At 41.8% G+C, this 12,561-nt stretch overlaps 2 protein-coding genes across 2 annotated transcripts; both read right to left on the reverse strand.

The window, feature by feature from the left end:
* Positions 1 to 1,572: 1,572 nt before the first annotated feature.
* Positions 1,573 to 4,040, reverse strand: RB195_014027 (uncharacterized protein; the record flags this gene model as incomplete). The annotated part of the gene is made up of 4 exons (XM_013447724.2): positions 1,573 to 1,674; positions 2,864 to 3,005; positions 3,458 to 3,555; positions 3,912 to 4,040. 4 exons carry the CDS (start codon positions 4,038 to 4,040, stop codon positions 1,573 to 1,575), a joined length of 471 nt encoding a protein of 156 aa, XP_013303178.2.
* Positions 4,041 to 8,250: 4,210 nt separating this feature from the next.
* RB195_014028 (uncharacterized protein) lies at positions 8,251 to 8,586 on the reverse strand (the record flags this gene model as incomplete). The annotated part of the gene is made up of 1 exon (XM_064204117.1): positions 8,251 to 8,586. The coding sequence occupies one exon, from the start codon at positions 8,584 to 8,586 to the stop codon at positions 8,251 to 8,253; it is 336 nt and encodes a 111-aa protein (XP_064059998.1).
* Between the last annotated feature and the right edge of the window lie 3,975 nt (positions 8,587 to 12,561).

Below are 12,561 nucleotides of genomic sequence, written 5' to 3' on the forward strand. Positions count from 1 at the left end.
ATTACAATTTTCGGCAATCACTTGTTCTAATATCTTAATTTATTAAACTTTATCAGAAGGGAAAAGAAGAAAAGAGTAGCAAAGAAGAGTGTCAGAGAAAACACCAAGAGGAATGAAGAGTAGAGGAATGAATACGAAGTGGTGTTGTGAACTTAAAAAGTGGATCTCACCATTGCAGGCATGTAGGAAGCCGACAATAAATTTCTGTTCGTTGGATTCTTGCCATTGCGTACCAAACCCCTTGCAAGTAGACTTCTGAAAAACACACATATTTCTCTGCTTATTCTGGATGCTTCTATCAACACTGTGAATGTGGTGATTTGACTTACTCACTCTCTTTAAATGTAAGGCAAATTTCGCATAAGAATGGACTGTTTTCTGGCTGCAAACCACAAAGCTGCCGCGAATTCACAATATTTCAGCGAAATATCGATGGCGGCAGCTATCTATTGCAGCACTTTTTTTGATTACTTTCCAGAATTACGATAGTCAGTCGTGAATTACTATGTATATAACATTTTGCTGGTCAATAGTTAACCTTTTTTCATTGTGGGCACCAAGCACTGCTGTTCTTCCTTGGTCTGTCATTCCATCACTGTTGCACAAAGTATTCGTGCCTCCACCTAGAAAAAGAAAAAATCGATACTTTTTAATCACCATGTAGTAACGCAAATTCTGGGGGTTCAGAAAAACTCGGATGCTCCTCAGTTCCTCTTGTAAATATTTGAACTAGTGAAATTAGGAAACCAATAGCCGCTAAGCGATTTCGCAGATTGTGGACAAATTAGTTGTTTCATGTGTGAAATCCCATGGGATTAAGAAAAAAGATATAGCCGACCTGGACGTGGAGGCGTTCCTGTGTACCTGCACAGTCCATCATTTGCCACACATGTGGAACCGCCATAGGTGGTACATTCCTTTTTATTTGTGCATTTTTTGCCTCGTTCATAAATGGAGTTCCCCGTGAATCCACCTCTTAAAACTGCTCACCAAGTTATCCTAATACAGTACAACCAACTTGAAATTCTGATAACGCAAAAAGAATCAGAAAATTTTGAAGAGATGCTCTTGGTGGAATTCCCTGTATGTACTTCGTCACATGAAGGATGAGGAGAACATCGCGCTGATTTGTCGATGAAACAAAAAAGTATCGTAACCAAGCATAAAAATAACTACAAAGAAGTGTTGTCACAAAACCCTGGCCTCCAGTTCTCTGCCTTGAACTCCGAGGAGCAAAAAGTTTGTTTAAAAGCACAAACAAAGTATTCCTTGAGTTTGTGAGCCAGGTAGAGACCCTCTCTCAATTTACCTTTTGATACTTAATTAGTAATTATTCATCACATGTAATCATTAATTGGTGATTTCATTCCAGATCTCGAAGAAATCAATTCGGATGTTTTGGCGTCGAATAAATGTTTGGTTCTCGGATACATGTCCAGCATTTTGAGTTTGGATAGACACGGTTTCAATGAAATAATCAGATGTACTGCTTCTCTTTTTAATAATTCTACCTATACATTCTAAGTCATCATCTGTCTTGCTTGATGAAGATAAACTTAAGATGAAAAATACTTACATGAGATCGTATATGCACGATATATGCACTTCCTGAGGATTCAGCATGTCGCATTGCTTATAGGCGCAACCAAATCGTAGTGTTTTTGCATATGCCATCTAAAAAACAAGTATGAAATTTAAGGACTGGCATTCGCGAACCTTCAATGCCACGTGAGAGGTCCGTAAAGTGGTTTCTCAAATGCTTTTTGAAGCAGAAAAAAACGAGAAGGGTCCGAGAAAAAGTAAAATTCTCCGCGAGCACATTTTCCCGACTATGTGGCTATTCATGCGGCTATTTTTTTGTTTCGGCTTTTCTTTATGATTCGCTTCATTTTGATCTATGCGATCATAATGGATCAACCATCTCGTGACTGCGAGGAATATTAATGAATTCAGCTAGGATTCCTGATACCGTTGGAACACCTTTTGCCTTCACGTTAGCAGGTTGAGTACCAGTTAACTGCGAACTGTTCTATGCACTGATGAATGATTCTCGACGTGAGTAGATGTTTCAATGAGGAAAATATTAATTACATATTAGTGATGTACAAGTTATTCACTTTGCTACGTCTCATAACTACAGTTCAGGAGCTCAATTTCAGAATTGAAATTCCTAAAATTAAGCTTCTAAAGGGTAGCCGATAAATGCCTGAAGCCTTAAATTAAAATCAAAATTTCCACCTTGCAGTTCGGTGGCTGTAACATTCCAGTCAGTTACAGTCAAACTGTAAAGATGGAAAATCTTCATGTAGTCCTACAAAGCATTTATTGGTTGCAGTATATCGGAAATAAAATTTGTTCGAATATATCCTTCAAATTTCACAGAAAAGCTTCTTTAGCTAATAATTTCGATTGTTTTTGGAGCTTAAACGTGCTATAGGCGAATTTCCGAGATCTCCAGAGGTTTCTAGCTATAGCTGTCAGAGGTACCAAAATCTACTGACGTGGCTTACACAATACAAGAATATATACCTGTCATTTTACTTTTCAAAAATCTTTTCACGCCAGAAATAGCGCGTCAGGAGCATCTATCAGAAGCGATTATCTGGGACTCTGCCCTATGAGTTGGTAGACACATGTAGTTTTTTTTTTACAAGTACTTTAGCGGTAAGTTTTAGGAGTCCTAATCAAACTTATTCTGCGGTTTTTGCACTTACAAATGACCATGTTAAAGATAGGAACATACGGAACCACGCGTTTCGGGACTGTTGCAGGTCGGCATCGTTTTTACGAAAAAAAAATTGTGTATGTAGATAACTATCAGGTATTCGTCTGTCTGATATCTGTAGATTCGTGCGTCACTTACATTTGCAAATGTGTAAAGTCGATCATCATCGTAGTTCGTAACGTTTTTTAGCCCATAGTGTTTGATTGGGCTGGCCCACATTTCAGTAACGGCCTTTATCAGATCCTCTTTTCCAAGTCTATATAGGGTCTGAGAAGAGCTTCTGAAATCGATCATGAGTTTGAAACTCCAGACTGTATTAGATTTCAGACAGCTTTATGCGACATCGTTACATTCCGTTACGACAATAATCACAAAGGCTACATTTTAAAATTCATAAAATTTAGTAAAGGATGGTGCAGCGCGGTTGTAAAGTTCTGTTGCGACTGCACGGCTGATCGTTCTGATGGTTCGCAAATCGGAATTGGCCAATCAAGCCTTTTATCCCTGTGGTCTCGTTAAATTTTTCCCACATTTACAGAGAATAAAACATTGACTTGATAGATCATATGACCCCTTCGAAAGGCGGCAAATCCGTGCATAGACCTCAAACGATTTTGAGCTAAAGTTGAACGCGTTGGCGCATTCCAAGCGGATCCCAATGAGGTCCACCTAACTCTTTTGGAATTTGCTGCTGCCTCCCGCTCTGAAAGCTACCGCAAGTGTTTCGCTTACGTAAGAATGTTCTGGCCGTATCGGTACGCGAGCGTGGCACGTCCGGTACATTTGTCAAGTTCAGCTTGAAGTTTCTTCTCCATTTGACAGCCGTATATCTGAATTAGCAGGTTGACATATGTGTCTGCTCTTGAAATTTCTTAAAAACCATGGTTCTTTTCTCAACAATTTGGTGATACTACACCTATTATTCTCCTTCCATCCTTCTTCTTTTAGCCCAATGGTCATAAAAAAGTGTTCTTGTCTGTGAGATGGCAAAGTACTGTCTTGAAATAACATAGATCTCACAAGAATATTGCTATCGTCCCGAAAGAAGTTTAGAACTGCGAAATTTGTCTCCGTTACACCAGATATTTCGGAAATGCGAGGGATGACACGAGAATTGCTTTCTTAGCCAAACATTTCTCACGTCACCAATAGCAGTTTCTTTCATTGCCACACACTAGAAACTGACCAGTTGATACATATTCTTCGCTGATGGCAGCTTTCCGTGGTAACCTTCTAGCGTACCGTCGGCAATCTCTTTCCTCAGGTCGTTGTGCGCAGCCACCAAGGCTTGTCTCTCTTGCTCCGTGAAGGTCATGAATTGACCTGCATCGCATACTGCAAAATGTTTAATGTTGGGGAATATTTTAGTTGGAAGTTGCTCGAAAGGTTCAGTCCAGTTTAAGGAATTTAAGTTTGGAACTTACTGGCTCCGGCAACAACGTGGAAGGTGTTGAGCAGAAGTGGTAGAAACAACTGTTAAAAGCCTTTGTTGAATTCACTCCCATAAATTAAGAGAAAAAAATCCACCTACAGTGATGTACGCCAGCTGCATTCGGGAATTATGGTCATGATTTCCCTCGTCATTTATATGCTACTCCTGTTGACTTTGCGCAGCACTACAGTCATCGGAATAAAAAATGATATTCTACAAAAGCAGAACATCATTTGGAATCCAAAATTCCTTGTTAAATTCTTATGAATTCTATTATGTGGTCAGCATCAATGCAATTCTAAACGGTAGGAACCCATCACAAATTAAGCTGCCTCACTGTGTAAAACTCAGGCGGAATTCTAGTGAGCTCTGTTCCATCTTGTTTTTATGTTTTCAAATAAAAAATGTATCTTAATCCAAAAATCTCCACAAAATATTGTATTCTTCTTTTTGATCGAGATTTTGAGGTAGCATCATGCATCGCCTAAACAGATCTGCAAGAGAATCGTGCTGTTTTTTCTGTGGTGTATTTCGGCTAATAAACACAAAACAACCTTCTTTAATCATATGCTCGCAAATAAAAACTTATTAAATGGACTGGATGACGGATAAAGTGCCATCAGCTGTCAGGATTCGCCAAAATAGTGGTAGGTTGCCAGTCACAATATAAGTTTTGTCCTAAAACCTTCTGCTGAATAAATCAACTCCGCTGGTTGTATTTCATTATTATTATTTTTATGAAAACGAAAGGTTAACATGGTTAAAATTGCTATAGCCAATAAAGTTCTTCAATAGACGACAGAAATGTCTGCGGATATATTTGCCGAAGTTTTTCTGAAATAAAACTCTCAATGCCATAAGCTTTGCTGTCAAATCTTACTACTGATATTTAAAAAAAAAAATTTCGCAAACAGAAGTAATGAAATACAACCAGCGGAGTTGATTTATTCAGCAGAATACTGTGCGCAAGTCCTGTGCCTTCATTCAGTCTCGACTTCAAAAAAGCATTTCTGTCTTGTTTAGACAGATGTCAGTGTACCTCCCTTTGAAGCCGACGTGTACGCTCGCCGAACTTCATGCATGTAGTGAATTTTTCTGCACTCATGAATCTAAACAGCAACTGTTCAGTGTTGTTTCAAAGTTCACAGATCGAACAGGAGATAGAACTGGTAGGTTTTTCCCAATCAGATGAGTGCCGAATATCCGTTCTCTTGGCTTCCAGAGGAACGTCACACGGTTTGGAAAAGTTAAGTGATAGTTTTTTCTTATTCCTATTTGCACTGTTTTCGCAGCAATTACGTACATTTGTTCAAACACACGAATTGAAGCACCATACAATACAGTATTTGTTCAGAAACATTGTCGATGCAAAAACAACTCAAGTTGAAAGGACGACAATAAAATTTCTATACTTTTGCCACCACTGAAGAACCTCACTTCTTTTCCCCAAGGATGCTGTATGTGCAGTTAAAGTATTGACATTATCGGGATAGATAATAATAAGAAGTAATAATATAATATAATATAGTATAATATAATAATAAATAATATAATAGTCATATGGATAATAATAATAATAATAATAATAATAATAATAATAATATTAATATTAATAATATTAATAATAATAATAATAATAATAATAATAAAACAAGAAACTGCTAATAATGCTTGCGAAAACAAGAACAAAAAGTGTTCTTGTTTTCGCAAGCATTGTTAGCATTATTATTATTATTATTATTAAAATGGAATAGTGAATCAAATATGACATATCAAAAAAGAAAAACCTGACTCCATTACAAATGATGAAGCAAATGGGGTTTGAAGGCACTCCGTTCTATTGCTTGTCGAGGAAAATAAGATTTGCTGAGCCGTGCGGTAATCTAACGACAACCTTCGGATAAGGGGCGTTAAATATTGGAGCTCACCGAGATAGAACACGCACCAAGAACATCGCTGACCAAGCGGTCAAAGTTCTTCGACCTCTTAGGTGAGATATTGAAGTTCCCTGTGTCACCACACGAACGAAACTTATCAACGATCGTTCCCCAGGGCGCAACATTTAACCGCGAAATGTCACCGTTTAGCCAGTACAATTTTACCTCTTTTATTTATTTACTGTTTTTTGTCAATTTATGAGAAATCCAACACATGGGATATGTTCAACATATTCAAAATACGATTTGCAACAAATGTCAGATTTCTCTAAGGTGGATCTGTCTAAAAGAAACATTTATGGGGAAAGTGTGTCTCATCAGTATGGAACGGTATTGCATATTACTTCATCAGTTCTAATCACGCTGTGACAGACATTACGTTTGATGAAACTTTCCTCATTAAAGAATTCTTTGGAGTTTCACCGTTCTACCTTGTTTTTTGTTAGAAGTGGAGTGAGATTACTGTTGAAAAACCGTAATGAAGATCTTAAAGGGAGAGTATTACAAATTTGCCGTAGTACGGAAGCTCTAGGGAAAGCAGAGCATTGTAGATTACGATGGCTCCCTTGATCTCCCACTAACGGTGGAAGAAACGGCGTGGGCATTCTTTCCTACGAAGTCAGTTGCACCGTGCCACCTTTGTGTGCGCTCCGCATCCACGAGCCAGTGGTTACAGTGTACACAGGGATGCGTGTTCCAACGCATCCCGTAGGAACTAAAGCCGTTTCCACGCCGTTTCTTTGGACGACTAGAAGGAATTGAGCGGGTCCCTCTCGTTTCCGTGATTCACAACCCGAACTCCACGTTCTATCTGGCGCCTCGGTAACACTTCAGTTTTGATAGGCTGCCTTTAAAGGCATCACCCCATGAATCTGGAGTGGTACGGATTTCCGGTGGAGTACTGCATAGGGGATCGCAGATTATTGAGAGAAGGGCGATTCCGTCCATTTCTTCCTAATTGCCGTAGAAAACGGCTCGAAAGATACGGCTTCGAGCATTCCGGCGCACTATTTTCCACAAGAAGTTCGATTGGAGCGCGCCAGACCCAGTCACGAAACTCGATAAAGGGGTGCGACAGGTCCACCTGGCATCCGGATTGGTGCGCCGGCGCCAGATAGCTATAAAAAGGGGTGCGACCGGTCCCAATGCGTTGGACTGGTGTTCTTTGGTACAGCAGTGTCACGCAGTAACTTCGTGTGGATGTTGGAAACGGTAAATATGACCTTGCAACCGTTTCACACCTGCGGCCACTGGCCGTGTTGCGTTTCACCTCTGCAACATCCTCGCGCATCTACTTCTTTGCACGTTTACCTCAGTATGGTAACAACACTTCCTCACCTTGATCTTTAAAGTCAGCGGGAATATTCACGTGAAATGCATACACATGGACACGAATACAATGACTGCACTGCACAAAACATCGCCCTTATCGATTTGTTGATCTTCTGACAGTAACAGTTGTAACATTTCGGATCAGCTATTGATTCGAATGCGTAGGTGGGTCTCTCGGAAAAATGAGACCTGAAGCCGATTTTTTGTTTTTTTTTTGTTTTCACATAACTTTTTTCTTTTTCAAACTCTTTTTCAGTCCACGGCCGCGGTTTAATGAAATCCACTTTGATCACCTTGACTCCCGTTGTTCTTCGAACTGGTCGAGCGGGCGCCAGTGATCCTCCCAGTTGTCCCGAACGCCTGCAGAGCCGCTCAATGGTTTCTCCTTGCGCGTGGGACACGAAGAGCATCGAGTTTTTTTTCAAGGACTTCGTGAAGAAATTTGACCATCAGGTCGGCGGTCTTCCTGCGGTGCGCTTTATATCGTGGGGAACCCAGTCGCTCCCAGCTCTAGTTCAACTATTGTCGTTAAAGCGCATCACGTGTCCAGTCCCCTTATTTTGTTGTACTTGACAAATGCGGCGGCGTCTCTGATCCTCGACCGCTGACATAGGACAGAACTTCGAATCCCGTCCCTTACTTCCGTGAACCGGGATACTTCTAGTATCACTCTCTCAATTGCGCATTCAATGACGCTCACCGCGTTTTCTCCCTGCTTGCGAAATGCCCAGGTTTCCGAAGCATAGGTCAAAGCAGGAAGTACGGTGGTGTTGATGAGGTGAGCACGGAGCCGGGTGTTCCCGGTCTTCTTTACTACATCCCCATCACCAAGCCGCTCTTCTCCTCTTGCCCAGTTCGGGGGTCATGTCGTTCATCATGTTCAATTCCCGACCTAGATAAACGTAGCTGGTGCATTCGGATATGTTCGTTCCATTGAGCGTGAATGGGGCATCCGAGACCCATCCGTAGTGCATGAACATCGTCTTTTGCAAATTCAACTGAAGACCAGTGCATCCACATATTTCGTCGAATTCAGTCAGCATTCGTTCCGCTTGGCTAATGCTAGGTGTTATCAGTACGATGTCATCAACAAAGCGCAAATGGTGTAGCTGCCGACCATCAACCTTCACTCCCATGTTAGCCCATTCCAATTTTCGCATTGCGTTCTCGAGGGTGGCTGTGAATATTTTGGGTGAGATTGTATCCCCCTGTCGGACCCCCCGCCCCACTTTACGTCAATGATGATATTCTTGTAGAATGGCGAAATTTCGGTCGTGAAGTTACTGTACAACTCACGAAGTACCTTTATGTACTGAGTAGGGACGCCTTGGTTGTCCAAGGCTTCCACGATCACTTCCGTCTCAATTTTCTTTTCCTCAGAAAGTGAAAGTACGCATGTAAGCGGCTGCTTAAATAGCAGGAAGCTGTTTGTATGATCTGACGTGGAACGCTATCTTTATCAGCACGATGATGTCGTACACGTCATTTCTTAAAACATGATTCTGTGACTGTTAGGGTTCAAATTGTGTCCACATTATATCTACATAGAAGGAGTGTTTGGACCTGAATATTCTCAAGTGTAGAACTGACGCGTTTAGAAAAAAGACTACGAAATCTTTCGCCTTTACTTATAGCAAAAAAGAGGAAGAAAACGTTGTTAGATCAACACAAATCTAACTTCAGAAGATAATACACTACTATTAATTTTAAGTGATCAGTGAAAGGGAGCGGAGCGAGCACCAAAGAAAGTCTGAATTCCGGCTTCAGCCAAACGTTCAGCCTAGTATAACTTATAGCACAGTTTAACTCTTTTCGATTCTAATCCCATCAGACACCGCGCGATGTACAAGTCGTTTCTTTTACGACTTGTACATTGCGCTGTGTTTTAGTTCACGCGATTGCTAGGCTCATCCTAAGGAAAACCATCACTTCCCATATAGAGGGGGACCGATAATATGGTATTGTGTTTTTAAAAGGGATTTTATCACGTCAGATTTGTGGGGTGATGCCTTTAATCCTTACCCGGCTTCGAAGATTTCAAGGCTCTTCTACGACACTTGGAAACTTGCTGTCATCTAAGTAAACACACCAAACCTCAAATATACATTCAAAAACCAGTAGCCGGCCTTTATGTACAATAGGTGCTAAAGGTATGCATGTAGTGGGCCTCAGCGGTTTTGGTCATCTTAGAAAAATGGCTTCTAGTAAATGACTGCAAATATTAAACTGAGATCTCTCATTAGGTGGGTGTGGTCTGCCTAATAATATTAGTACTATTGAGCGTGCAGACTGATGTCTGCACTTATATCAATAATCAGTCCCTTTTTTATGATCACTACTTTTCAATCTTGGCATCCTGAATCGGTTGCATGTTCTGCAGGGTTGAGAAGGAAAAATAGCGAACACTTTTGCTTCCCAATTTAGAGCAGTACTGGAGCGGAAACTACTCTCAGATTGTGTGCAGACAACTTTTGACGTAACTGTCCTTCCTGCATCCGCTTTCGCGAAATCCATCGTAATTGCATATTATAGAATGCGCTATTAAATTCCGATGACCAACAAACTCACAAAGCAGGATTTTTTAAATATCCAAAATGAATGCACAACAAAATAAAAGCAGAGGACACACACGTTGGATGGCGATGCACGTAGTTGCGCTACTAATTCTAAGAGTGAGTGTATTTTTCGCAATGTGACAATTTTCCGTAGCACCTCAATCTCTTCGAAATTACAATGGCCGGGGGATTCGGGGATTTTACTTCCTTCCATTGATATTCACCATTTTCTACATTCCTGTCGAAACATAAGTTCCGGAACGATATTCAAAACTCTTCGCCTAACAAATTAGTTTGTGTGCAGTTGCGAAGCTCGTGCTCGGAATGGCTTCATGGGCGAGGTGGCGGAGGTGGTGCTCCACTGACCACCATCACAGAAATAGCTTGTTTGGAAACAAATCGCCGTCATATTTTAACACCCTCAGCTTCATTCAATAAGGTGCTGGCCACAGAACTCTAAAGTATCAATAGGAGTAGATAGGAATTGAGGAGTGCATTCAAGAGCCTTTCCACTGAGTTTTGAAGCACTTAGCAGTAATATTTTATTAATAGCTCGTGGATAAGGTATCGATGAGATGAAAAATCATCAAAAGAGCTGTGTAGAATTAGTAAAAAAAAGCTGATAAAATAAAGTTGCTAGAAGAAGGATGCTAAACTGTAGTCCTTCAAGCTTATCAAATAATAATTTTTTGGAAGGGGGGAGATCTTCTCCTGAACATTAGCTTTGTTTGTGAAGATATATGTGTTTTCCTTGGTTGCGGAGTGAGTTGACATCTCCAAATCGAGCCGCTTTTGGGCGCATTTGTGCCTAATTCGAGAGCATCTTTGCTAGGAAAAGTTGACTGTTATACTTACTCGAGGACGAACTAGATCCATAAACTGGTGCCAGATTTTTCTGGGAGCATAAAAGCATTGGGTTGATCGACTCGCCTCGCGAGTTATTATACAGGACAGACGCTCACAAACCTGAAACGATACTGAATTGAAGTGGAACAGTTGAATGGGGACTATTAGTACATCCCAAGCGCATTAATCAACGTTTTATCGTTCATCGTTTAATGGCATCACCCCACGAATCTGAGGTGGTATGGATTTCAGGTGGAGTATGCTTATACGGGATAGCAGATTATGGAGAGGGGTGTGATTCCGTCCATTTCTTCCTAATTACCGTAAAAAACGGCCAGGAAGATGCTGCGCGTGCACAAGACTAATCGCTCCAATCGAACTCGTCGTAGAAAGTAGCGCACCGGAACGCTTAAAGTCGTATCTTCCGTTTTTTAGGGCAATTAGGTGGGAATGGACGGATTCACCCTTCTCTCCATAATCTTCGATCCCGTATACGAATACTCCACCTGAAATCCGTATCACCTCAAATTCGTAGGGCGATGCCTTTAATTTCTTGATGAAATTGTGATGAATACGGGAGGAGGCCTTCTTTCTACGACAGAACATTTGCAGGTGAGGCGAATTCGGTTGCGACTACTTCAAAAACGATACTATTCTCCTACGCACCTCGTTGTCTGCCTTCTCACCTGATGTGTCCAGAATAAGATCCTAATTCGTGCACTGTTATCATTTCAGCCCGGCGGAGAGAGGACGTCTGATGGCCAAGAAGGTTTACGATGGGTTTGATTGATTCGTAATTGAGAATAGCATTTGTGAGGTTAACGATACCTACTGATGCATAAGTTCATCAGCAAACCGAAGGTAGATGGATAAGTGCTACCGACTCCGAAAACTGCATCCTGTTTTTCTTTAAACTACGAACGTAAAATTTGAAGAACGGTCATAAGTGTTTTAATGATTATGCTACTGTCGTGCCCGGCACGACTTTCCCAGTCAGCCGGCACCCGTTCTCGCGCGGCGCGTGGGAAACCTTGCCAATGGCAATGTGTTACGGTAGCGCTCCCACGCCGCCGCAGTATATAAGGGCTGACTCCGAGTACTGGAGGTTCCAGTTCTTATTTAGACTTTATCGTGGTGTCGTGATTTCGTGTTCGTGTTCGCGCTCGTCTAGTTCGATTGTTGCACCACTACCGCATGCCCGCATTATCCATCTACCCTGGCTGGCTGACCCTGGGCCCGAATCTCAATCCTTATCCATCTCTCGCCGAGGACCACAACCATTTAATCTATGACAGGTCCCTTTATTGACCCGTAGCGATGTTGTGTATATTTATGCGATGCCGTGTAGTGTTTTCATTAGGATAAACCACCTGTATTACCACTTGTACCACATTTCAATCATTAGGAGTAGGGTTGGGAGCTGTGGTCAGGGAGCAGGCCCCTGAAGGGGGATCGGGGCAAAGGGATGGGACCCTGGGCACGTGCCCGCAGGGTTCGGAGGGGCTAGGCCGCCATCCGGTGGCTACCCCAGCGCAGACCCCACCGGATCCGGGCAGTCGGCCCCGGGTCCTCCCACCGATGCCCGCCTCTCCTTCTCGCCGTGGACCCGGGGCACGACAGCTACAATTCGTGCGAGACTCATCCCTCGTAAATACGTGTACGCTTGTGTTTACTGTCATTATTTAGTCGTGAACAACGCTACTACATTATGCGTAGTGCGAAATTAACAATTGT

The sequence above is a fragment of the Necator americanus genome, chromosome V (genome assembly GCF_031761385.1).
Source record: "Necator americanus strain Aroian chromosome V, whole genome shotgun sequence".
Classification (NCBI taxonomy): domain Eukaryota; kingdom Metazoa; phylum Nematoda; class Chromadorea; order Rhabditida; family Ancylostomatidae; genus Necator; species Necator americanus.